At 37.0% G+C, this 27,908-nt stretch overlaps 1 protein-coding gene across 3 annotated transcripts; it reads left to right on the forward strand.

Annotated features, from left to right (window-relative positions):
• Nucleotides 1-27,785, forward strand: LOC125681760 (uncharacterized). 3 transcript variants are annotated; one of them, XM_048921976.2, is made up of 3 exons: nucleotides 1-243; nucleotides 18,309-18,903; nucleotides 26,302-27,785. In XM_048921976.2, exon 3 carries the CDS (start codon nucleotides 26,314-26,316, stop codon nucleotides 27,670-27,672), a length of 1,359 nt encoding a protein of 452 aa, XP_048777933.2. In that variant the 5' UTR covers nucleotides 1-243; nucleotides 18,309-18,903; nucleotides 26,302-26,313; the 3' UTR covers nucleotides 27,673-27,785. The 3 variants fall into 3 exon arrangements, with proteins under 3 accessions (XP_048777933.2, XP_056012403.1, XP_048777934.2); XM_056156428.1 differs by lacking the exon at nucleotides 1-243 and having other exon boundaries at nucleotides 18,182-18,903; XM_048921977.2 differs by lacking the exons at nucleotides 1-243; nucleotides 18,309-18,903 and adding an exon at nucleotides 20,622-21,230.
• The last annotated feature ends 123 nt before the right edge of the window (nucleotides 27,786-27,908 follow it).

Here is a 27,908-nt window from a genome sequence, read left to right on the forward strand (position 1 = left end):
TTTTAAAAAGATCAGATAAACTCGGTCATTGTTAATGGTCCAAACAGCGTCTCTGTACTGATGTGTTCTTGGTAAAATGTGACTAAGTAAATGTGCTATGTAGACGTAGAGATAGACAGGACTCGTAGTGGACGGACTGTTGTTTCATTTTCTAAGTGGACAGAGTTAATGGAGAATAAAAACCTTGGAGACTTGATCAACCTCCGGAATGCTTAGAGCGTGCAAAAGACGAGACTTAACCAGGTGAGGTTTGTGACAGTTGTAGAGATTATGTAAAAAGTATATCGTAAACACGACTGTTTACTTTTGTTTGTGTTGCAAACTGAATTACAAAGTGATGTTGATAAAATCAATCTGCTTTTTTCCCTTTACAAAATGCAAAACGAAAGTTATGTTTTTTATTTAAAATCCGAGAATCTGTTTGGTTTCTACACCCAGATGTATTACGATCTAGTTCCTCGGTGCAGGAAACTTTTCTGATGAATTCTACATCTTATAAATTCTCCTTGAAAAAGTTGTTACATGTAAATGGATTGTGTAAACGACTTGGAATCACCGTTTTCAAATATCCCATTTAACCTTTAAAAGAAGCAATAAGGCTACGGTAATGATGCGTGTTCAAAACACTCTCTGTGCAGGGATTTTATGGAGCAAGATCGCATATTATTTTTTTTTTTTTATTTTTTTTTTTACACCGGGTGAAGGGAAAGTTCTCCATTTCTTCCATAAATGACGATGAATATCGTTGTACTGAATGTATGAAAAATGAAAGTACTGATATGTAACTGTTAGTGCACTGCGCAATCACAAATAAACATTATAAGACTGCACTAGATAAGAGAGATCACAGTACTGGTGCTAAACATTATAAGACTGCACTAGATAAGAGAGATCACAGTACTGGTGGTAAACGGGAAAAGATTCCGCTCGTCTGACGTCTTCACCAACTCTCGGAGCAGTCCTTTATTTTTCATGAAAATTTCATCCGGTTCTAGCAATTAATGTGTGCTTAGGTGACACTGCCTTTCGCTTCAAATATCAAACTAACTCTCTATCACTATTATTGCTGCATTGCTTACCGTCTTGGTATGTAAATACTAAGATAAAAGCAGTCACTAAATTTTCCGACTCTCGTGACTAAATTGTTTATCTCCTGATATTGAAGAGTTTCTATAGTATGTTTTTCTTTATTAGTGACATACAGTAGCTGCCCATACCTACTGTATATCACGAATAAAGAAATAGAGTATATAGGGACTCTCAGGAGAAAAACAATTAAGTATTGGGAGACTTCATTGGATTAAATAATTTAGAGACTGCTTTTATTTTGGGATTTGCATTCCTAGACGATAAACAATGCGGCATTGATAGTGAGAGAGAGTTAGTTTAATATTTGAAACGAACGGCGGTGTCACCAAAGTGCACATTTATTGCTATAACCGGCCTAAGTTGAATGGAAATTTCCAGACATGAATTATAAAGGACGACTCCGAGATTCGGTGAAGGCGTTAGTCCAAATATCCAATCGAGACGAGTATCAGCCGAGCTTAATGGTAAAACCTGTCAGTATAATATACAACACAACAGAGACAGAATCCCTGCTATTTTTCATCAATATGGATTTAAAACTTCCATTGATATATCAATTTGGATGCGATGTATCGTATGTACCCAGGTCCTTTTCATTGTATCCAGTAATTTGACGAGATCGATATATCGCAGTTACTTGACGGGATCGATATACCGTAGTTATTTGGCGGGATCGATATACCGTTATTCCTTGATGGAATCGATATACGTAGTTACTTGACGGGGTCGATATACCCCTGTTACTCAATCCATTTCCCTCGTATTATCTTTGTATCAGGTTCGTATATTAAGCATATGAAATTGTTTGTTTCTCCTTGAAGGTCACCTACTCATTATGATTACTAAATGAATATTGAAGTCAACTAAGAGCTGAAATTTAAGCTGTTACAATATAATTATAGGACCAATAATTGTAGATTGTTAATCATAAAACCAGGACACTGCGCTAGCAAGAGACGTCATTTTGATGAGTCGATATTCGATCTTCCATCATGATTCACGGCTTAGCGTTACTTTCTCTCTATTGTATTTGTTAGATGCAGTCTAATTAATACTTATAGAATTCAGAAAGGGGATAGAAATCATTAATTGGTTGGTTGTATATTGTTTAACGTCCCTCTCGAGAATCTTTCACTCATATGGAGACGTCACTATCTTCGGTGAAGGGCTGCAAAATTTAAGCCTATGCTCTGCGCTTATGGCCTTTGAGCAGGTAGGGATATTTATCGTGCCACACCTGCTGTGACACAGGACCTCGGTTTTTGCGGTCTTATCTGAAGGACCACCCCATTTAGTCGCCTCATACGACATGCAAGGGGTACTGAGGACCTGTTCTAACCCGGATCTCCACGGTAGTAAAAAATCTTTAGATGTAGATAAATATACACATTAGATAACAGCTGTCAGCTCATACAGGGATAAGTTTCATCTGCCGACAGTTTCTTACATATTTATATAAGGATATCCAAAATTTATTATAATGTTTAGGATGATACTAGTGAATCGTCTTAGGTACTTGCTACGCTGGAAGGTATTGAGTAGTTTTATGTATACTTTCAATAAGCATTAAATTAATGGGAACAAGGTGGTAGACTTTTCCTGCGAATCTGATGGCATCCGTTAGTTAATTAAAATGCTCTTTCCGACAGAAATGCCTCTCTCTGGGAGAGGGCCTACAAAGGCCATGCCTGTTGCCCAATCCTGTTGAGTTTCTCAATAAAATATGTCTAAATTAGAAAAATTAAATTAGAAATGCCACAAACCGTCCTTTATTGTCGTAAAACAGAAAATTTACTAAGTAAAACATTATGTAAAATCAAAGGAGGTAAGATTGACTACATACACAGGATCTTCAGTATGTGGCTAATGTGCACCAAACACGTTCATTACCGACAATAAGACTTTTCATACATCCGTTATCAGTGCTTACTCGGCCCCGATTTACCATCATCAGATAAACGGATTTAACAACCCTTTGACGATCTAGGAGAGCAGACGGAGACCACAAAACAGCAGTTTATAAGCAATGCTATGGTAATAAGACATGCCTCGGGTCGGTCTGAAATGGCATTGTACAAAATTGGCATATCATGAATCCAATTGCTGAGATTATTAGTCTAGAGTGTATCGACGAATACTGGAATCTAAAGCGAACACACTGTTAAGATGCCCGGGGGATAGGGTAGAATAAGTCCCCATCTGACCAAAGTACAGGCCGATGTCGGAGAAAACGACAAAGTTATTGCGGACAAACCAACCTAGACCGCAATGTTGGCATTATTCTTAGTTTGAAGTGACGGTATACCAAACACCATGTTATCATGTTGTAGAGCAGTTAAGGATGGTAAGTGAAGCTTCATCGTCATCATTTCATCCCAACACTTCGTTAAGCATAATAAAAGCGCTACACAGATAAAATACTGTCTCATTCGTGTATAGCCATCTATTCCTGCTATATAGCGCTACACAGATAAAATGCTGTCTCATTCGTGTATAGCCATCTATTCCTGCTATATAGCGCTACACAGATAAAATGCTGTCTCATTCGTGTATAGCCATCTATTCCTGCTATATAGCGCTACACAGATAAAATGCTGTCTCATTCGTGTATAGCTAGATAGCGCTACACAGATAAAATGCTGTCTCATTCGTGTATAGTCATCTATTCCTGCTATATAGCGCTACACAGATAAAATGTCTCATTCGTGTATAGGCATATATTCCTGCTATATAGCGCTACACAGATAAAATGCTGTCTCATTCGTGTATAGCTAGATAGCGCTACACAGATAAAATGCTGTCTCATTCGTGTATAGTCATGTATTCCTGCTATATAGCGGTACACAGATAAAATGTCTCATTCGTGTATAGCCATCTATTCCTGCTATATAGCGCTACACAGATAAAATGTCTCATTCGTGTATAGACATCTATTCCTGCTATATAGCGCTTCACAGATAAAATGCTGTCTCATTCGTGTATAGCCATCTATTCCTGCTATATAACGCTATACAGATAAAATGCTGTCTCATTCGTGTATAGACATCTATTCCTGCTATATAGCGCTACACAGATAAAATGCTGTCTCATTCGTGTATAGCCATCTATTCCTGCTATATAGCGCTACACAGATAAAATGCTGTCTCATTCGTGTATAGCTAGATAGCGCTACACAGATAAAATGCTGTCTCATTCGTGTATTAACATCTATTCCTGGTATATAGCGCTACACAGATAAAATGCTGTCTCATTCGTGTATAGCTAGATAGCGCTACACAGATAAAATGCTGTCTCATTCGTGTATAGACATCTATTCCTGCTATATAGCGCTTCACAGATAAAATGTCTCATTCGTGTATAGCCATCTATTCCTGCTATATACCGCCACACAGATAAAATGTTGTCTCATTCGTGTATAGCTAGATAGCGCTACACAGATAAAATGCTGTCTCATTCGTGTATAGACATCTATTTCTGCTATATAGCGCTACACAGATAAAATGCTGTCTCATTCGTGTATAGCTAGATAGCGCTACACAGATAAAATGCTGTCTCATTCGTGTATAGACATCTATTCCTGCTATATAGCGCTACACAGATAAAATGTCTCATTCGTGTATAGCCATCTATTCCTGCTATATAGCGCTACACAGATAAAATGTCTCATTCGTGTATAGACATCTATTCCTGCTATATAGCGCTACACAGATAAAATGCTGTCTCATTCGTGTATAGCCATCTATTCCTGCTCAAATCGATGCCATCAGTGGACAGGTCAAGATATAAAGATAATGGCTTTAGTATACAATGAAGTTACAACGTTCCCTCTCATATCAAATAGAAAGTACGATCAATTTGCAAATAAAGTGTTTCTTTGTTGGAAAATATGTCACATTTAGCATCATTATTCAGCAATATCAAAATAATGAATTTTTGTTACGTATAAACCATCAAAGAACGAGAAAGCTGGACTGGGCCCTGGGTATACATCGTTAGGCTATGGACACTGCCAGTATCTATTTTTGGGCTGTGGATACTGTCAGTATCTATTTTTGGGCTGTGGATACTGTCAGTATATATTTTTGGGCTGTGGATACTGTCAGTATCTATTTTTGGGCTGTGGATACTGTCAGTATCTATTTTGGACCGTAAATACTATCAGTATCTATTTTTGGGCTGTGGATACTGTCAGTATCTATTTTTGGCATGTGGACGCTGTCAGTATCTATTTTTGGGCTACGGATACTGTCAGTATTTATTTCAAGGCTATTTTACCCTAATGTTGACCAGTTTAACAACTGACACCTACTCTACTCACGTGGCACTGTGATACACCCAGTTGTCAGTATTTTTTTAATACGAGAAATCCATGATAACTGCCCCCGCGGCGATGTTCAAGGATGCACCTGTGTACCAAGTTTGTAATCAGCACCTGCATACGAAATTTGTAATCAGCACCTGTATACCAAGTTTGTAATTCGACTTAGATTGATTGAGGATGCACCTGTATACCAAGTTTGTAATTCGACTTACATGTAGATTGATTTAGGATGCACCTGTATACCAAGTTTGTAATTCGACATAGATTGATTTAGGATGCACCTGTATACCAAGTTTGTAATTCGACTTACATGTAGATTGATTTAGGATGCACCTGTATACCAAGTTTGTAATTCGACATAGATTGATTTAGGATGCACCTGTATACCAAGTTTGTAATTCGACTTCGATTGATTTATGCTGGTGCCGTCACGTTCAAAAAGGAATGTTCAATCCCGATATGAACGACATCGAAAATTCAATGATTTCCACGGGGAATGACAATGACACAACAGTATTTGTTATTTTAATGGGTTTTTTGGGGGTAAAAACAAGCCTATAGCACCAGTCCGTATCGATAATGTTTTCTTATCTGAAGTTTGAAATGACTCGTGTTGCTTAATTTGTTTTAAAAGTATAACATGATTTGTGATGAATATAGACTTCTTGCATGGGCAATACGAGTGACGTCACAATAGTGACATCGTAAGGCATGCGTTTGGTTTTTTTGTCTTTTCCTCAAACTCCTTTATTTATCCTATATATCAACCCTAAGCATGTGATCTTTTGAAAATTTTAAGTCGATGTTGTAGTTTTGATGTTTTAAACAAATTGCTTTCTTAGATGAAGTATTAACATAACATCTTAATTTCTGTTCATTTTACCTGTAAATTTTGACTAAGTGAGTTATAGATATAAATATATATTTTTCATATGATACTTATTTTAAATCTCTATCATAGTAAAATGCCTACCTAATTTAAACTACTTTGCTTTCACGATGCACCGATTCTGGTTCTACGCCCAGAGTTAGTTAACTAACTTAATTTCACACCTAAAGCGTGTTAACTAAGTACTTCCACACCTAAAACGTGTTAACTAAGCACTTCCACACCTAAAGCGGGTTAACTAAGCACTTCCACACCAAAAGCGGGTTAACTAAGCACTTTCACACCTAAAGCGGGTTAACTAAGCACTTCCACACCTAAAGCGGGTTAACTAAGCACTTCCACACCTAAAGCGGGTTAACTAAGGACTTCCACACCCAAAGCGGATTAACTAAGCACTTCCACACCTAAAGCGGGTTAACTAAGCACTTCCACACCTAAAGCGGGTTAACTAAGCACTTCCACACCTAAAGCGGGTTAACTAAGCACTTCCACACCTAAAGCGGGTTAACTAAGCACTTCCACACCTAAAGCGGGTTAACTAAGCACTTCCACACCTAAAGCGGGTTAACTAAGCACTTCCACACCCAAAGCGGGTTAACTAAGCACTTCCACACCTAAAGCGGGTTAACTAAGCACTTCCACACCTAAAGCGGGTTAACTAAACACTTCCACACCCAAAGCGGGTTAACTAAGCACTTCCACACCTAAAGCGGGTTAACTAAGCACTTCCACACCCAAAGCGGGTTAACTAAGCACTTCCACACCTAAAGCGGGTTAACTAAGCACTTCCACACCTAAAGCGGATTAACTAAGCACTTCCACACCTAAAGCGGGTTAATTAAGCACTTCCACACCTAAAGCGGGTTAACTAAGCTCTTCCACACCTAAAATAGGTTAACTAAGCACTTCCACACCTAAAGCGGGTTAACTAAGCACTTCCACACCCAAAGCGGGTTAACTAAGCACTTCCACACCTAAAGCGGGTTAACTAAGCACTTCCACACCCAAAGCGGGTTAACTAAGCACTTCCACACCTAAAGCGGGTTAACTAAGCACTTCCACACCTAAAGCGGGTTAACTAAGCACTTCCACACCTAAAGCGGGTTAACTAAGCACTTCCACACCCAAAGCAGGTTAACTAAGCACTCCCACACCCAAAGCGGGTTAACTAAGCACTTCCACAGCTACAGAGGATTAGATAATCCACTTCCGTGTCCAAAGTGATAACCCAGTATGAACGCGAGGTGAGGAACCGACTGTAGCTGGGTTAAACTGGAATACAACGTTATTATCTTTTCAGAATCAAAATAAAACCAAATCTGTAGACATGCACATTGCAATTGTCTGGTAAAATACACAGTTACTATGTTTATGATATGATATTTATATTACATTGAAATATTTGTATAATTGCAACACGGAAGTAAGTAATTTTGTACCTCTTAACACAGATAAGTTTTATAATATGACAACGGCAATTTTGAGCTAGGGTAATACATGTATACAACCAAATAAGATCACATTTATTGATTGTATTTGTAAGAACATTAGACTATCACACACGCTGTTGACCCTCGGGCTAACAACGAAAGCTTGGGGGTACTTTTGATTTGCTCTGAACTGTGGCGTGAACTTCGTTACTTCGTCAAGGACATTTAGTCATTATGAAAGAAGCCACGACTTATACAGGTTGCCGGCAAGAATACTCTTTTTCTCATTAACATTTAGAACGGAAATGCCAACACAGCAAGGCTTCACATCAGATATGATTGTCGCTAGTATTTGATTTGCCTCAAAGTGCATAACAGCTAGCTTATAAAACTCGCAGACTGCATTCATTCATAACAGTCATCGAGGATATTTTTTCTCAGTTAAAATCTGGGAACGATAACGTTTATAGATCGTAGATTGTGGTAGTCCATCAGCTGTTTTCTAAAGATGACCAAAGGAAAGAAAAAAGATGGTAAAACACTCATTTGATGTGGACCATCCCTCGGCTCAGATCACGGTGTGGTATATGCACTCTGCTCAAAGCTTTTTGTTTTAGTTGAAGTTATTTTGTTTACATATGACTAACCTGAGGTTATATGTTTGAGACTCATCATAAGAAAACAGTTTAGAATAACATGCATGATACGCCAGCATATCGACATCCGTCAAAATTGTATAAGTGCAACAGCACTGGCACCCCGGGCGATTTGCCATTAAATTCAAATTTCCACTATCACGAGCTGCATTGTGAATATCGTAAGGAGAACTGGGAGACCTGGGGAAATCTCATGATATAATGTTAATCTACATTCTGAAAAACATAAAATATCTGTTTATTACTTCACAAGAATTTTTTTTATTCAGTTAACAATAGTGAGTGGATGAGATAGATCAAGTACGGTGCAAGGACCTTAATCTAACATAAAAACGAAAATTAGCATGAACATTGCAACCCAAAAAAACTTTAATAAACATTTGCACATTAACACTTATCCAGCAAGAATAAACACTCACAAGAATGGTCAGGAAGCAAAATAATCATTTACTTGCATTCGTTACCATTCACAAAAGCATTTAATAATCAGCATACAATTCAATATTTAACAGCATTCAGACAGTGCTGATTTTGTAATATTTACACATACTATGATACAGTAATATCTTCTTTAGAAAATGGAATTCAATTTGACGTTAACGGTGAAAGAAGCAGTGTTCATTGATTTGAAATCAGCATTTACTTACTTCCGGTATCATTAATACATGTTCCGGTGGCGTTTACTAGCATTGACGAAAATCTGAAACAGCAAATATAACATTCAATCAGGATAACTAGCATTTAAAATCAGGAGAATGGCTAGCATTCGAATTCAGCAAGCATTACTAGCATTCAAAATCATCAAACATTGCTAGCATTCAAATCAGTGAGCATTGCTGGTATTTAGAATCAACAAGCAATGTATTTAACAAATATATAATATAGACATGTATTTATAAGAGCACCAGGTCCCCGTGTAATATTATAGGGTCATTGAACTTATATTGGTGAATATTGGCACGAGTTGGCTGTAAAATTGCACGAGTTTGCGAGTGCATTTTGACAGCCAACGAGTGTCAATATTCACCTATATAAGTTCAATAACCCTTTTATTATATAGCTAAAGTATTTAGTTGTTAAATTATATCCCTTTTTCACTCAAACTACTCCAAAATAGACGAGAATTCATCAATATTGGCATCTAAGGTGAAGGTGCAGCTGTGCAATAACAGCAAGCATTTCTTAACTGTTCAATATTTAACCCGTCATTAATGCATGAAGCAAACTGATTTTGTAAATGGGAACATCATAATTTATGTATAGTAAAACATTTTGCTTAAGTAAATGTCAAATACCGGCTCTGTCAGATTCGGAGGACCGTCGTCTGCCATTTTGGCTTGTTTACGTCGTTACGGTAACGTCAATATTGAACGCTCATATTCGGAATGTTTCGGGCGCATACAATTTACGCAATGCAAAGTTAGCGTTCAATGAATTCTCAGGATATTGAACGCTAACATTCTCTAGATTTTACGCAGATTTTATAATAGACTATTTATTAGTTATAACGATCTAGTTCGTCAATACAACCTCGCATTGGGTCAAATACTGTCTGACGTGTTTCATACCGATTGTTAAGCCGTTCTTGGCACACTGATTTGACTGCGGATAACTCCGTTTACCTGATCAGGATATGGGGCTCACGGCGGGTGTGACCGGTCAACAGGGGATGCTTACTCTTCCTAGGCACCTGATCCCACCTCTGGTGTGTCCAGGGGTCCGTGTTTGCCCAACTATCTATTTTGTATTGCTTGTAGGAGTTATGAGATTGATCACTGCTCGTTATCTTCACCTTGCATAATAAATACTTATATGAGTATCACATCATTGTGTAATATATACGTATATGAGTATTACGTCCCCATGCGATATATACGTATATGAGTATTACGTCACCGTGTAATATATGAGTATTACGTCCCCGTGTAATATATACGTATATGAGTATTACGTTCCCGTGTAATATATACGTATATGAGTGTTACGTCTCTGTGCTATACGAGGGCGAGTCAATAAGTAACCAGCTATCCCATTTCTAATCGACCGAGATGGTCACAATTTTCATGCCTTGTTTCAATACATGTTTTATACCTGGATACAAAATTGCACATGTATCGAGTCATTCTTTAACAAGATTTTGAATGTCAAACATGGCTGGTAACGCAAAGACATGCTTTTCATCTAAAATTGAGTATCGTGCTTTGATTCGGTACTTATATTTAAAAGGTAAAACAGGCAAGGAAATACACGGCGAGTTAGCCGATGTTTATGGGTCTTCTGCACCATCTTAAGCTCAGGTTAAATTCTGAGTAGGAGAATTCAAATGCGGTAGAACGTCTTTAGAAGATGAAGCCAGGTCTGGACGCCCACTGGATGCCACCGACGAAGAAATGTGCAAGAAAGTTCGGGTTCTGGTATACTCTGATAGGCGAATTCAGGTGGAAGAAATAGCGCAAGCATTAGGCATTTCACATGGTAACGTTTCAACAACCTTACATGATCGCTTAGGCATGCGCAAGCTAATGGCCTGTTGGATCCCCATATCCCTTAGCGATGAGCAAATTGCAACCAGAGCATCAGTATGCAGCAGCTTGTTGAAGCGTTTCAGATCAAAAGATGATTTTCTTTTGCGTCTGGTGACTGTAGGTGAGACTTGGGTTCATTATTATGAGCCAAGGAATAAAGCTCAGAGTCGTCAGTGGGTAGGGCCTGGGTCCCCGAGGCTGAAGAAGTTAAAGACGCAACCATCTTCTGGCAAGGTGATGGCCATAGTATTTTGGGACGGAAAAGGCTTATGTTGGATTTTTACCCAAGAGAAGTACAATAACTGGAGTGTACTATGCAAACTTGCTAGACCAGCTGAGAACCGCGATCCATGAAAAACGCCGAGGTAAACTCTCTAAAGGTGTTTTGCTGTAACAGGACAACGCGAGAGTCCACACTTGCAAAGTTGCAATGGATGCTGTAGAGCGAAACGGGTATGAATTAATACCACATCCTGTCTATTCCTTTGACCTAACTCCTAGCGACTTCTTCATATTCCCAAATTTGAAAAAGGATATCCGTGGATGTCATTTCCGGTCTGACGAAGAAGTCGTGACGGCAGTTGAGGAGTGGGTCAATGGAAAGGACCATGACTTTTTCAGTTCTTGGCTGATGGCACTTGAACATCATTGGTCTAAGAGTATCACACTAGAGGGCAATTACATTTAAAAAGAAGAGATTGATCTCAACTGGAAATAAGTTAGGCTCGCCCTCGTATATACGTATATGAGTATTACGTCTCCGTGTTATACATAAAAGAGTACTAGGTCTCTATCTAATATATATACCTATAAGAGTACTCGTGTCTTATATAGCATACTGTATTGTTAATTGCATTTGAACAATCGAGTTACATCTCATATGAGAAATTCGGAATATTTCCTAAAATTGGAATTTCTCATATGCAAGCCTATCGATATTTTAGAATCAAACAACAATATTAGACATTAGTAATTTTCAACATACTTATTGATCTCTCTTTGAAATAAAAGAAAATGTGACGTGTGTAAAATATATTCTTATTTTTTCAAATAGACAAAGGGTCTCTATCGGATTCGAAAACAATTTCTAGGGGAAAAACTATCTACTAGTTTCCATTGAAATGTATATAATATTGTTAGGATCAAACACGAATTTCAACCAAATTGCATTGAATCCTTTTAAGGAATAATTTTCACTTTTAAAAAATACATGAGGGCATGAATTACGATGAGTCACACCAGCATACATATCGCTAAACCCTATCAAAACTTCGTGTAATGTAATTATTTGCTGCTATACCCGTATCCTCAGTTTTAAATCTGACGTGACTCCAGGACCTGCACAAGACAATAGGATATTCCCTATCTTGGCTACAATTACTAGCACGAACATTTAAAAAAAGAAAGAAAAATGAGATGAACTAAAAATTGATTTCAGTCATGCTTTGATAAAAGCAGAGTTAGACTGATCTCGGAAGTCATCTCGTCTGATCTCGTGTTCTCGGAGCTGGACGTGTTTTTACCTAATTGATATTTGTACGTTAGATTGTATTCTATTAAACATGCTATCGATAAATCTATAAAGAAATATCATCAGTGTGAATGATGAAACTTTTAATCAGTCTAAGTAAGTTCACTACAGAAATCCACTACGTTTTGTATGTAGGCTCTGCTGACGGCGCCTCACTCTGGAGCACGGAGGCCATAAAAGGCTTCAGTCACGTATGTTTTTATTATCTATATATATGACGAATTGTAAAATATGAGAGAAACATGGAGATTTATGTCTATTAATGAGCCCGATAGAAATGAAATCGATCTTGTTCGCACTTCAAAATTCAGATGCAAATTCATTTTGTTGCAGATAATGCAATTGAATCTCCATAATGAATATAGAATAGTTCAATTTATATATATATAAAAAAAAACCAACAAGCAGTGATATAGGAAGCAGGTACACTTGACAGTTTCTACAGTCATCTGGTCCAGAAAATGGAGGATTTCAGTAGATGGAGTCCCCAAATCTGGCATTCAAATAAGGAACATATAAACAAACCCAAACTACGTTTAATTTGATCCAAAATTGCTTTGTGTTATACGACAGGAGCGTGAAGTTGGCATAATCTGGCAAAAATGCCAAAATCTATGAAAACATTTATAAATTCAGGGGACTTTCCCTTCAGAAAACATACAGCCCATGCGTCGAGCAAATTCATATTTAAATACATTTTTCATCTTCTATTAACACAAAATATGGGTACCTGTAAAGTGCGAAACGAAATCGAAACGAAACGAAATCTACCGAAACGAAACGAAACCTACCGAAACGAAACAAAACCTACCGAAACGAAACATATTGTATAACCGAACTCTTTTAATTATTATAATTTAAAATGGTATCTTAGGCCCCTGTGAAAATTACCACTATATATAAGGGGAAAGTCTTATTCATGACGTAATAATGCTATCAAATAAACAATAACTTTAAATCAGTTGATATAGTATATTTGGCATATATTTAACTTACTTGAAACACAGTTCAAGCTTAAATCAAAACACATTTAAAACAGAGAATTTATGATGTATAACAATGTTGTAATCAATTTATGACGAATGCCGTCAAGTTCAGATTGTACTGTTCCGCAACTTTCGGGAGCGCGCATCGTTAAGCAATAATAATTAAACTTTTCGTGCGTATAACATGCTAATGAAGTTTTTCAAGACAAAAATGTAAAATGTGAGTTGTTTTCTTACAATATCACTATTACTAAAGAAAATAGACTTAACAACAATGTAAAATGTGAGTTGTTTTCTTACAATATCACTATTGTGAGTTGCTTTCTTACAATGTCACTATTACTAAGGAAAATAGACTTAACAATTTCTTTCAATTATTTCTGTGGATTTTTATCGAAATAAAACCCCCACTGTACACGGATAGGAAAGTATATACGGTTGAAAGGGTATATCCTATAGATCCATAAATGTACATCTCTGTTACCCCGCTCATCTGTTAATGTGGATGCTATTCAACGGAATTAGTATGGATACCTACATCAAAGGAAGACGTCATAATTATTAATATTGATTTTTCCAAAAAATCAAACGCTTGATATTGACAGACACTAAATCCGATATAATCTTCCAATGGTATTATTTGTAGCTTACAGCACATTAAAAAAAAAAACTTTGTAAGATATGTCTGTCCACTGGTTGCTAGTGCTCGTCGCTGCAAATTCTAAATCTTTACAATATTTACTAGTATGTTGTATTTTCACTTAGATTCGCATTCATTTTCGAATTTTACGCTTTGAAGTTCGGATTAGTTTAATTACTGCCGGAACATTCGCAGGTCATATGTCAATTTTGGGCTTTATGTCTCGTATCAAATATTTGAAGAAGTGGTCGATTTCACTTTGTTGAACAAAAGCAGTGTGTTCTTTGAACTCTCTGATGCCACTTTGTGTTTCCGTGTTTTGTCCATAATCGATGTGTTCGCTATAATCTATCAACTCCGAAGACTTCGGTGCAACCTTTTCTTTAACGGCTTAGTGACTAAGCTAGTCGTGTCTTACTAGAGAACACAAGGCTAAGTCTTCCTCCGATGATTATCATTTGTAGATACGCTATTTACATGCATTTAAATACAATGAGTGTTTAATATATGTTTCAGAAAGTATAAATGATCTACATATATCAGCAAAATTCTTGCAGAAGAATTCATTCGCAAATAACACGATCTGAAAATTATTACACAGTGAAATTGAACAATTGCAGATTTCTTGTTACATAAGAATCTATTTTTTTAACATCATTACATTAAAATGAACAGCCAATGCACCCTTTGACCTTGATGACGCTCCATATTTGATGATGATTACGCAGACTGGTGGTAACCCCCCCACCCTCACCCCACCCGATCGAACTAGTTTGCAACAAACATGTACATGTATTCATTGTTGCAGATGAATGCAAAGCCAATTTCAAAAGATTTATTGAATGTAACATTAGCGTATACAACCATAAAATGCTTAAATTTCTTTCACAAGATCATAAATGAGAAAATAATGAGAAAAGCCACATATTTCTTAGAAATGTCTCGTTTGTTTCCCGAGTCTGAACCTATCAGGTTTTAAAAAGTATGCAACTAACGTTCAGCGTTAAAAAAATTTAGGAACACGCACGGATTTTTTTAAAGTGAAAAAGGCCACAAATAATCGGCTTAATTTGTTTTCTCCTCTCCTAGAAGGCAATAAAACAGCATTACATTCGACAGTGTCTATGAAAAAAAACCATCCACCTCGGTGTGACATTTTATTACGAGTTAGATACCAAGACAGTTCATTGTCTGGAGCTTTGTCTCAAACACTTTGACCTTGGTAATATGTTTGACCCGATTTGTCTCTGAGGACATGACCAAGAGAATAGTGTGTTAGTGTGCCGTCCGTCAAAAATATACGGAAGGGTATAAATGAACTCAGTTCTAATCTAGATAGTTCTCTAAGTTCACATTGCGGGGGAAATATCTTTATATCTATATACAAAAGGATAATCTAATAGCAATGATTCAGGTTTGAGAAACAGCTGCACATCAAAGCGAAATTGGAAATACAAAAGGCAGTATTTCACTTCTGTGAGGATGACTAGTGAATTTGAAGCATTTAATTTACCTCAGTGATATGTGTCAGCAACCACAACTTAGATAAATTTTTTGCGCAGAAGAAACATGAAAGAATAAATAAAATCCCATTTTAAAAAGCAAGGTCACTTAAGAAAACTTTACACTTTATATCTTCAAAATGTTACCCTTTTCCTCCGTGCATTCTCTGCGCAGCTGCCAGAGTCAATAAATCGACATGCATATATTCGACAATCATCATAGCATATCATAAAAATCAATTCATTTTTTTTCTGTCTTACCGACGGAAGTCCGCGGATCGGTGAGTGTGGTAAAGCGTTATATCAAATAAATTAACTTACAAAATATTCATTTAAAATGCTTACAATTGTCGTGTAATCAATGTCAACTATTTTTGTGGCAATAAATTATATCTATATTCCCTTGTATATCAAACTCAATAAAGCGATTCAAAAGAATCGGATGTCAAAGGATTCTATTTATGAAGCCTTTCAATTTGTGTTTAGATCAATTGATATTGGAAGAAAATATAAAACTAGGAACAGTCACACAGCACTCTGCATTTTGCAGTTAAAGTTTATTTTCATTTGGGGGAGGGTGCCTTATATATCCACTAAAGTTCTTATTCCATATCAAAAGGAAAAATTCTAACATCATCACAAAAATGTTGATGCACTATGAACAATATCATTAAGTCAACATGCACGACTGTTCACGTTCTGTGTCTATAATAACACATTACACAGAAAACATATAGGGCTCTAGAAGTTTTAGTCACAAAATGTTCGATTCCACCTCACTCGTATTCATACAGAATGCACCCATAAGATCTTCCTTTTCCATATTGGAAAGCGATCTAAGCGGTCTTTGATTTACTTATTGGTGATACGGTCTCTGTTGGCTTCAGAATTCGCAAGGCTTTACTGGATTTAAACCTTGTTTAGTTGTTTAAAGTAATACGCAACTTCCGAGATATCAGCTCTTCTGTGATAGAGGTACGTTCAGTGTTCTGTTGAACGCTTGGGTGGGTACAAGATATATACACATACTATATAGACTACGCTGTAGCTATATGTTAATACGGATAACACGAATGAAAGAGTTCATTTTGTTTATATCAGCCGTTGGTATACATTAAAATGACCATATCAAAAATAATATTTGATTGAATTAGGTCATTAAATTAAATACGAAATTTATTTTTTATTTCCTCTTCTGCACGAGTGATATTTCAATCAAAGAAAAATGGTGATTATCGATTTTTGTTTGAGCTATTTTATTATTGAATACTAATAAACTTACTAATATTGTGTGTCCCTGCAGTTTGGGGGGGGGGGGGAGAGTTACATGATGTCTGATAATCGGCCTTTAGGCAATATATGAAGGCAGCGATAAGCATTTGTACCCATCGCATGTGGACGATAGTATGTATTGTGTCTCACTGTGCGTAAGAGTTCCATAAAGGGAAAGAACCATCGGGCAACTCGGAAGTTGCGTATTCCACCCTCCTGTGATGTCATCAGATTTTGCAAAATCAATGGTTTATTTAGATTTATGTATGATAGGAACGTAAATTTTGTTGGAGTCTTTTCGTATAGTTATTGTAAAAAATCTTGTTAAAAATAAAATATTTAAAGAGTCAAAGTTATAGATGAATAATCGATGATACGTTTCAAAATATTGAATCCAAGGGCAATAACTCTGTTTCTATTGATTTTTTTTTATCAAGTCTATTATGCGAAGATTTCCTTTATTTTTAACAGACATTTTGTATATTTTTGTGAAGATACAGTTTCATGAAATTGTTATGAATGCTACTATATTGTCATGACCAGTTTGTATGGAATTTTGATAACGCTGTTTAAGGAAAATTGCAATTTTCTGACGGTGATAAATGATTCTATTTATGTACGTCTCACGTCTTAAAAATGTGATGACCTATGTATTTTATTTGATAATTTGTTACTTTTAACTGTAATGAATGGAAATAAATACACATTTTAAACTTGTATCAGATAAAACTGCGAGTATGGAGTTACCTTAAGGAAGATGTAGGGATATTTTATGCAAACATTATTATTTCAGACAATATTCATAGAAGTCAAACAAAATTTGTAGAACAAGACTGACACATTATCATCTGATATCCAGAGATCTAAAGGAACAGCAATCATCAATAATCTGTGAAGACCATTCATGCTTCCTTATTTTGATGTTTAGGATAAACGTAATCTGCAATGGCGTGATTTTAATGTGTTTCATGACGAATTCTGCCAATTTCCGTGCATTCTGATTCGGCAATGATTTGATAAGTCCGTGTTACGGTCAGATAAATCAATTTAATGCATTTTGTAATTACGACATAATATGTTAAGGGATGTATTATGAAGATTGATAAATTTGAACAAGATTTTTTTTCTGATGAATAAGGTTCAAGTTCGTCCCAGAGTTCTCTCTCTCTCTCTGTGTGTGTTCTCTCTCTCTTTCTTTTCTTGCATATCAAGTCATTGTTATACATTGAAAATAGAGACTATCAAATTCAGTAAATGAAGCAAAGAAATATTCACTGGTCCAACTAAGTCTTTCCATTCAATGTCTGTGTAACAAGCGGAAACCTCGCGTGCACGATGACGTTGGATGGGAGTATCTTTCAGTGGAGCTGTCGCGCTAAATCATGTGACAGATCTGTGTTCGCGTGCTTAGAAATTCTATGTTTTCACCTTACCTCAGCTTTTTAACGATCCCGATATTTATTACAGCAGATCTTGCCGGTGACAGTATTGAGAATTGTGTCAACATTCCTCCCAATCATCAATACACCCGTATCAGCGCTGTCGTTACCGGCTCGAGGTTATGTGGGAAGACACCGGGTGATGTTGATTTGCAATAAAGAGAAGGTTGGACGGAATTAGAGAATTCTCCTCTACAGGATTTGATTCGTATCACAGGGACGTGAAATACACGGATACAATGAGACATATTGATTGTTTTATCCTACAAGTTTTTAAAACGTGACAATTTTCTGCAGGATATGTTGTTGTGTCAGGAAGTTAGTTCGTTATCCGCCTGTTTATAACAGAAAACCAGGTAAATACAGGTTTTGGACCGAAATTCCAATAGCGTTGCCATGGATTTTGTTCAAGAGAGACGGTGACTGCATCATTCATACATACGTGTTGCTTGGTAACCATTATCAATTTCATCTCACTTCAATTGCTGAAAAAGTACTTTTCAATATAAAGCACAGTTGCTGAAATTTGGACGCACCCAGTGAATTTGGGAAATTGATTCACGGCAGGTAAATATGCCGTGCTTGTCTGAACCCTCTTTTCACGGGACTGTTATCCGCTGCAGGTATGCTATTTCATTGTTTCTTAATGCCGATACATCTTCTCTTCTACTATAACAGAAATGCAGATATAAATATTGTAGAAATGGGAATGTTTCAGTATATTCGTTATGTGACCGTTATCTTGATGGTGTTGTCTCTTACCTAAATAAAAGGTTCTTGGAAAAAGTATAAAATGTTCAAAAATCATATGACAAAGCGTAACTTTACATCAAAACAACTAGCATCACGTGGATCACAGCCTCTATGTCAGATGTACCGTATAGTCCCTCTTTGACAAAGTCTAAGATCGAACAAGTAAAGACAGGATTGCATGAAATTCTAATATCGGTCGTCACTAATCAGAGTAGGATGTATTCATCATACTGAGCGTCTGTCCGTGAGATTAGGCACCATCGGTGATTGAATAGGTTCTTGACATTGTAAGGGTGAAAATGTCTCCAACATAAGAAACACTGTCACTCAGTTGATTAGCAATTGAATTAATTAATGACTGTAAGTGTGACCGTCTCTAATGCCTGTACGAAGTTCTCGAGTGAAAATAAAAAAAAAAAACTAGTGAAAACGCCAATAAGTCCGAGATCGATTGTCCTCCGCTTCGTTCAGACGTGTAGTCACAGTTTAATAAAATATTAAGGTTCGGCATATACTATGTACATCGTAATGTCGAACAAACAATGGGATTTAAAAAAAAAAAAATGATTTAGACAAAAGTCGGGCGTGCTGAAAATAGGACCCAATAGCATGCGTACTACAAGTTATAGCGAGTGTAAACAAAAAATGTAGGTTAACGAATCTCCTTTCTTTATAAAAATACACAAATAAATGCTAATTAAAAAGTACATAAATCTTCATTGAGTATTATGTCAGAGTAATAAAACAAAAATAATATTAGCATGAAATGTTGACAGCTCAAGATATTTTTTTTCAAAAGGAAACCGGGATTATTGATAAATTATCAGGACATGTTTGTCTACGCAGGGGAGTGTTGTTATGGGATAAAATAATGATTCATAAATTTGAAACTTGCTGCTTTTTTTGAATATCCGCTGTGAAGTTTACAGGTTGAGTGCCTTGACATGATAGGACTGGCCTCTGTATTTGCCCCCGCAGACAGACAATTAACTTCTCGTGCGTCATTGGTGGGAATTCTCGCCTGGAGGGGGCGCTACGGAAGCATTTGTTTCGTATCATCACTTAAATGCACTATTCAGGATTTACTCACAAGCGCCAAAGTGTTGATTGTTTCTTTGCCTGGTACTTATAACAAACAATCTCTATTAAGTAGCCTATCGTGTTTTAAGGTGTGTTTGCAACACTTGGTACACTTTTTTATTCTATAAAACTTGCTATTTACGATGAAAGTAAGAACATTTATACTATCATTGCACTTTTCATGCAATCCTTGCATCTGCAAAGACGGTAATGTATACAATAGAAAACTTCTTGAAAACACCGAAAGCGTTTCAACGATAAACGTCACATAGAAATTCATGTCAGTGTTAAGCAGGTAATGATTGGGTCATACAATGTTATAAACGCATCCCACCTCTGGTATGTCCAGGGACCCGTTAATTTTGTATTCTTTATAGGATTTATGAGATTGATCGCTGTTCGTTAGCTTCACTTGTTCATTAAACACAGAGGTGCATTAGTGGAAGTATCAACGTTAAATTTGAAAGTAAATTGAGGCAAACCTTTGAACCCCCTGAAGTGACAGACTGTTGCTGATCTTAAGTGGATCAGCATGACATCTTAATTTTACAAGGTACCAGTTACAGCGTTTCGTCATTTTTATAATTTCCCTTTGTTCAAAGTTTTGGTTGTTTTTTTTTTTTACGTCTCTTCCGAGAGCTGTTTACTAATACTGAGACATCGCCTGATCACTTAGTTACGTCATTTTCATAAAGGCGTATTGTTTGTTGAAATTAGAATAACTTTAAAATGATAGATTCTTTATATTTGTTGTATAATGTAGATAGAAAAGGCGGGAGACACATTGACTGCATAAACTGATACACTATACAATAATGGGTACCTCCGGAACAATGTGCTTCATGTAGACCGGAATTGGTGTTAATAGACTAAATGTAGATCCCAACACTGTAGGGGGAGAAATGTGAGACCCCCGTTTTAAATATTACGATATCATTTGGTGGATTGGCGAGGGTATAATAAGAAGTCATATTACCCAATCAGAAAACCCCAGGGTGTCCGCTGCACGGCAACACGTGCGAGTCTTCCTAGCAGTGATTTAAGACTAGGGTAACGCACGCGCTGTTAACTTCACTAAAAGTTGATTATCTTTTGAGATTTGGAGTTTTGGCCAGTGGTAAGTTTACGTACATATTACTTGTTTCTGTTGACGATGTTTTTTAACAAATTTAGTGAAAGTTTGATTATAATAGTGTATACTTATCCTTATTGTACAAAATAGAAAACTGTGCAGGCAATAAGATCTATCGTTTTTCGTTTAAACGGATTGAAAGACATAATAAAATTGATTTCATATTACGATTCTGTAGCAAAGAGTTTTTTATTTTCCCCTTATCAAAGTGTTTTATAAATCATGTAGTAATGTCCTTGATTTGTAAGCTTTGAATTGTTTATCAGTGAACAATGGGTACATAGAATAGATTTGAACTCCAGTTTGATGTAACTACATGTTATGGAATTGTCAGAATGAAGGATATTCGATTAATGTTCTACAATGAGCACAAGCTACATTAATCTTTTTTATCATTAGATATTTACTCATTGAGTGGTTCGTTATTAATCAATTCAGTCAGTCTGCTTTTGCTCAATGGTTATGACTACCAAAGACTTATCGTAACAAGTCTCAGATTTGTCACTTCAGACTTGTTTTATGTGCTAAAATGTTTACAATTTTAGTCTAATGATAATAAGAATCTAGAGTTTTATCATTAACGGTTTACATTTTATATTGCGTTTGATATCTTATATGGGAATCTGACCATTTCTACTGCAAACAGAAATAACTGCGTGCGTGGCGGGTAGCAGATGCAGATTCTTCATTAATTCGTTTCCTAGAAAATTTGATCTGATTCTTGATATTCCCATGAGCAAGATTAGAAGTGCCCTCTTCTGTCCAAGAACGTCAATCATCAAAGCTAGACCAAAAAATTGTGTCATTGATCTGATATCCTTGGCAACGAAATGAATTCTTGGAGCTATAGAAGTTATTGTTTCCAGCTTAAATAATTATATGAAGATTAATGTGTGAACTGATTGGGAAGTTTGGCAGAAATGGCGGTGGATTTGATCGTCATAAGCAACAGATGGCTTTATTTATGTAGAAGGCTGTGGTGATGTAATTGATGGTTGTTACAAAGCCAGAGATGGAACTAGAGGTTAACGAGTGTTTATACACATAACTGTCTTGTTTGTATTGACACAGGTTCCAACATTGTATCAGGACCTTTCACGGGAACTGCAGTTGGCAGCTGTCAAATGGAAACTGTGGAACGCGCGTATATCGCATTGTAGAGTCATGTCTCGATTTATTCATTACATTAGAATACAGTATATTGAAACAATGAAAGAAAACAAAATGACTCCAAGCCATCAGGAAAATCAGGCTTTTAATCAAGACAAGTCCGCCTAGATCATAAAGATATTTAAGTCCGCAATATTTATTAAGTCTGCTTAACTCATTAGATATTTATGAAGTCCGCTTAGCTCATAAATATATTTATTAAGTCCGTATAGCTCATAAAGATATCTATTAACTATACGACACGTGATTCTAGAGCTTTTTTTTCTTACGAAGTCATCTTTGTTATCAAAATACTGAATTACCCACAGCTGCCGTGTTTCTGGGTTTTGGAATTAGTCTCCTCGACAAGCACCTGCTAACACATAGAATAATGTTACAGAATGTTACACATTGAATATTGTTCACTAATCCACTAATCAGCCCAACAAGAAGCTTTGACCACTATTGATTTGAAAAGTAATTTTGGATAATAGGGTTATTAAATACAGTCAACTGGAAGTCAAACAACTATAATAAAAATAAAATGAAAAACGCCTATGTTCTAAACCCTTTCCTACGGTATGTCTTTCCTTTCCTTGTCAGTGCCCTTAAGGTTTTTGCCGTGACCATTTGGATAATAAAATAACCGTTCATATCGTTGATTTTTAATCGGACGATTAACTAATTGCTACAGCGCTCTACGTTCAGTGTGGCATTCACTATTTCATGCAAAAGTCCAATCTTAATGTCGGTAATACTCTTTTCACTGGAGGACAATCGATAAAGCACAATTTTGCTCATCCTTTTGACGTATTTCAAGGTGAATGTTCTAACAGATTTACATCGTACTTGAAACTCAAACTTCAGTTTTAATGAGGCGATTAACGACAAAAGCGGGCTAACTTAACAGCCTTTGTTCCTCGCCGTTTATAAATATTATGAATTCTAGATTCAAGTGAAGTTGGTTGTTTGTATCAATTACTGAATCATCTGAATTCATTCAAATAAACGTCTGTCCGAGGCAGTTGTGTATAAATTCATGAAGAGGGCAAGCTCCTCCAAGATTTATGAATAACGGTTATGCTTGTGTCAGAAGTTTTGCGGAAACGTATTCGTCAAGGAATCAATCGAATTATTGGACGGTGATCCATCTCTCTGATCCTATCGACAGTTGTATGACCCCCAGTTTTTGAGATATAGCCGGGGGTAGTCCATGACCCAGGGGGTAATAGTACGCAACCCCTAGCAGATAGAAAATCGATATACATGTAGACCTGTACACGCTGGTTAATTTACTGATCGGTACATAGGAAGAAATAATGTTTCTTGCAGACTATAAAAATCATTTTTCCAAAAGCTTTTGAAAAATAATCATGACGAGCTTTAACATTTCCCGCTAAATTGTTTTATTTGAATTCTGTATAATATAGTCTCCTGTTTTGTATTTTCCTAATCTAGTCTTCTATCTATAATAACTACAACTACCGCTCTTTGTGTTTACTTTCTTTTGATCATTTGTTCGTGTAATTCATCCAATCGACGGGCGATCATAATCTTAATGCATATGCATATTCCAATATGATTTTCCTTTGAATGATGTTGTAGTGACATCACAATACCAAATATATCACTATCATATCTGACAACAGATTGTCACACGATAATGGCCGTCTATAGCTAATCACACATAACGGCTGATCCGTAACAGCATGGCTGTCACATCTTGTGGACTGACAAGCACGGAAAGAAATTTAAAAACAGATCACATGTGAATATAATTTGAATGTAAGCGTTGTCATCTATCGCGCAATTAACGTAACTTTTAGCAGTGTGCTACCGCCTTTTTGAATTTGTCTGTAGTATAGCTGCTGTCATAACACGTGATACTAAGATTGATTGATTGTATGTTATTTGACGTCCCTTCACTCATATGGAGACGTCACCATTGCCAGTGAAGGCAACATTTGGGCCTATACTCGGCGTTTATGACCATTGAGCAGGGAGGGATCTTTATCGTGCCACACCTGCTGTGACACGTGACCTCGGTTTTTGCAGTCGCTAGTGCGGATGCATACCTGCAACACGTTCGGTTACACAACCAGTAGAAAGATGCACTGATATTGTCAACCATGGGAACGAAATAAATATGCAGCTGATTGGATATTACGTAATGATGATACATCTGTGCAATAATCGTTATCATTATTAGTCTCCCCTCTCTGTAGAAAATCAAATCACTTAAAGAGATGGATAGGTGGGGGTGTCAATTAATCAACGGCAGAGATAACGCAAAGCTGAATTAATTTAGGCCACTTTTAATTGTGATGCAATTCAATGACGAGACGACGTGACAGAATTAATGTGGCACTTGAGAACATACCGAATTTAACGACTCATGACTGAATTAATGCAGCTCACTTGTAAATTTAAAGCGATTCACATCACTCCTATGTCGATAGATTCATTGTTCCAGATTATTTTAACCGAGTTGTGTTAAGTTATTTCCATATACCCATTCTAGCGTCGTTTACAGTAAGAATTTAAAATCTAATAACGTATTAGTCCTTGACATTTCCCTCATATGTTCGAGAAATGGTTAAGGTCACTTCAGCAAAAATGGGGTAAATCATATTGTGTTAATGTAAAGTCCTTCACACAGTTAAACTAACTTATACATCCCCTAAATTACGGGGTCATTTTAGGTATCATGTTAGTGTATAGTGTGCGTGCTCTGAGGTCTCCCAAATTAAATAATAAAACGCATTAGAGACGAAGACTGAAGCGGAAATCAATGCCGTCAATTAGTCTTCGAAACACATTTCACACTTAGATGAATTATACATTACGTCGTGATGAAATTTGCACGATCATTTGGTGTGAGGGGGACTAAATCACACTATACTCCAATAACACTTTAGTGTTGAGTAATTAAAAAAAAATCACAATTAAAGTTAAAACTGCTGAGTCTTTTAGATGTGGTGAAAATTCGGTTTTGTGATTGATGACTTGACTCATCTCTTGCGACGCCATTGAAGCGTACTTCGGATTAACTTTGTCAGACACCAAGAGCACTGCACAGTTGGATGTGGTAGAGATTATCCCAGGAAATTTGCCTCGGTTCAAAAAACCCTTATATCATCTCCGTCTGAAGATACTTCATATTACAGCTAATGTTTCAGATATGTGTAGGTAGGTGTTTTTTTTATGCGAGGTAGCTGAGGTCATTGCACTTGGCAATACAAAGAACAGTACAAAGACAGAAATCGGAAATACGTGTTTTAAGGACAAAAATCCCACTTTTCGTGGATAAAGTGATACTACTTTCACCTGCACTTAAGTGGATTGATGTTTTGCAAGATTCTGGAACACCGTAGCGTGACAATAGGGATGTGTGTCATCCTAAGACCACCACTTAAGCAGAATCTTATTGCAACTGACAGTATCATTGCATTTATGTTGTATCCAAATGTTAAGGCTGATGAGACATTTCCTGGTATAGCGAATTCTGGGTAAAGATAATAGACGGTGTATGTCACGGCATACTCTTCGAACGACATTATTGTCCTGTAGGTGTGGCGAGAGAAAAAAAAAACCCTTCTCCACCCAACACCAATCACGAACTCCGCGACTGATCATAAAACTTCAGAAAAAAATCAATCAATAAGGTTTATTTTTTGATAAGTAAGAGGCATTTTGCTCCCCATTTTCGAGACAAATTTGACAGCTCTTAACCGATGTTTGTTGTTCAATTCAGCTGTGAATTTTTATAGTGTTATCTAAAAAATCTTCTGAAGTGAACTAAATGTTGTAGGACAACACTTAAAAGCCTGAAAAGCATGTGGTGGGGACCTTTGTTAATAATACGAAGTACGGTGCCAATGAAATGGTAAATTTGTATCTTTTACAGATTCATGACGAAATGCTAGAAGATGATAATACTACAGAAGAACGAGAAAGGCCACCCAATTCCACTTTGATGTACAGTATTTTTGATGAAAACACCGTCAACTCCACAATAACCCCTACTTCTCAAACTACTCTCAATCCGGAAGAGGAGTACCGATCGGCTGAAGCTCTGTTTTACAACACATACGACCCTACCTTGGGATATAACACTGCGGCAATCCTCGGAGGTTTACTTCTGTTCATCCTTATGTACGTATTTTACAGGACAAAGATTCGAAAACCCCTGATAAGATTCGTGAAAGAAAAGTTAAGATGTTTCAGAAAAGAAACCTCTCTCGCAGTCACCAACGACGAAAATGAGGAAGCGCTCATATCTGAAACCGAAGAAAAAAGTCAAGGTGTGGGATTTAAAAGTTGTAAAAGTGAAAGTGAATACCATGATTCGTTAAAGTCATATACGAGCAGAAAGTTTGCGCTCGGTGATATTACCCAGCATTCCGCAGATGATGCTCCTCTGGTACCTCAGGTTACAATCACGGACGAGTCACGTGATGCTCTACCTATTGTGTTCCTAGACACGGATGATTGCACCGCTGAGTGGGTTCATAAACAGCATGAGCTCCTTCATCCAGGGGGAGTTATAGTCAAGGTCAAATCCGACACGATATGTCCTCCCACCAGCGATTTGCTGGAGGAGGGCAAAGGTCGGAAAGTGTGTTGTCCGAACCCCCACTGTATGTTTAATCGACAGTTATCAACATGTGCCCATTCTCAAAATGCGCTGAACCTTAATAGAAGTATTCCTATGTTTGATTCTCATCAACTACAGGACCCTTACGAGAGAGTTGGTAAGGACAAAGTTCGTCCAAAACGTCCCCTGTTGGTAAACACAAAGCATCATAGCCTCTCATCAGAGCATAAGACTCCATCAAGAACGAGACCCTCTCTACTAACAGCACAACATCTAAGCGTGTCTTCCGAACCAAAGACTCCTGTCTCAAAAATCAACTCCAACAACTTCCCAATGCATATCACTCCGATCATCAAAATTCAAAACACAGACAAAAAAGGTTGCCAAAATGTGAATGACGGAAGACGAGACTCTGGCAGTAGCTCGTCTTCGGACGACCCTTTGATTTATCGTATATCTAGTGAAAAGTGGACTCGTTCTCGGTCTCCTCCACGGAGGAGCATGACGGAGGAGGCAAGGTTCACGTGTTGTAACCACGCCCCTGTGATCCGCCCCACAAATGTCAAGCAGCTGAGTATGGAGGAAGCATGCCAGTTAGGTCTCCTGATTCCACAGACTCCCAAGTGCGTCAGTACCTCTCCCTCTTGCCAAAGCATCTCACAAATGGAGACACCATTATGACGAACAGTTATGCGTCAACAAGTCTTGTTATTTTAAGTTATTAAATCTACCTGTAGGATTTTTACTGCCACTGTCATTTCGTTTCATACGTTTCATAAAAAAAAAAATCCATACTGAACTTTAGTATTTCACAACGGTACGAGAATGGTAGATCCTCGGTTTCATGGCGGCAAGCTCGCTTCTACCACAACTACATGTGTTTATGAGTTGAAATACACGTAATTTTTCATTGCCCT

The sequence above is a fragment of the Ostrea edulis genome, chromosome 2 (genome assembly GCF_947568905.1).
Source record: "Ostrea edulis chromosome 2, xbOstEdul1.1, whole genome shotgun sequence".
Classification (NCBI taxonomy): Eukaryota; Metazoa; Mollusca; class Bivalvia; order Ostreida; family Ostreidae; genus Ostrea; species Ostrea edulis.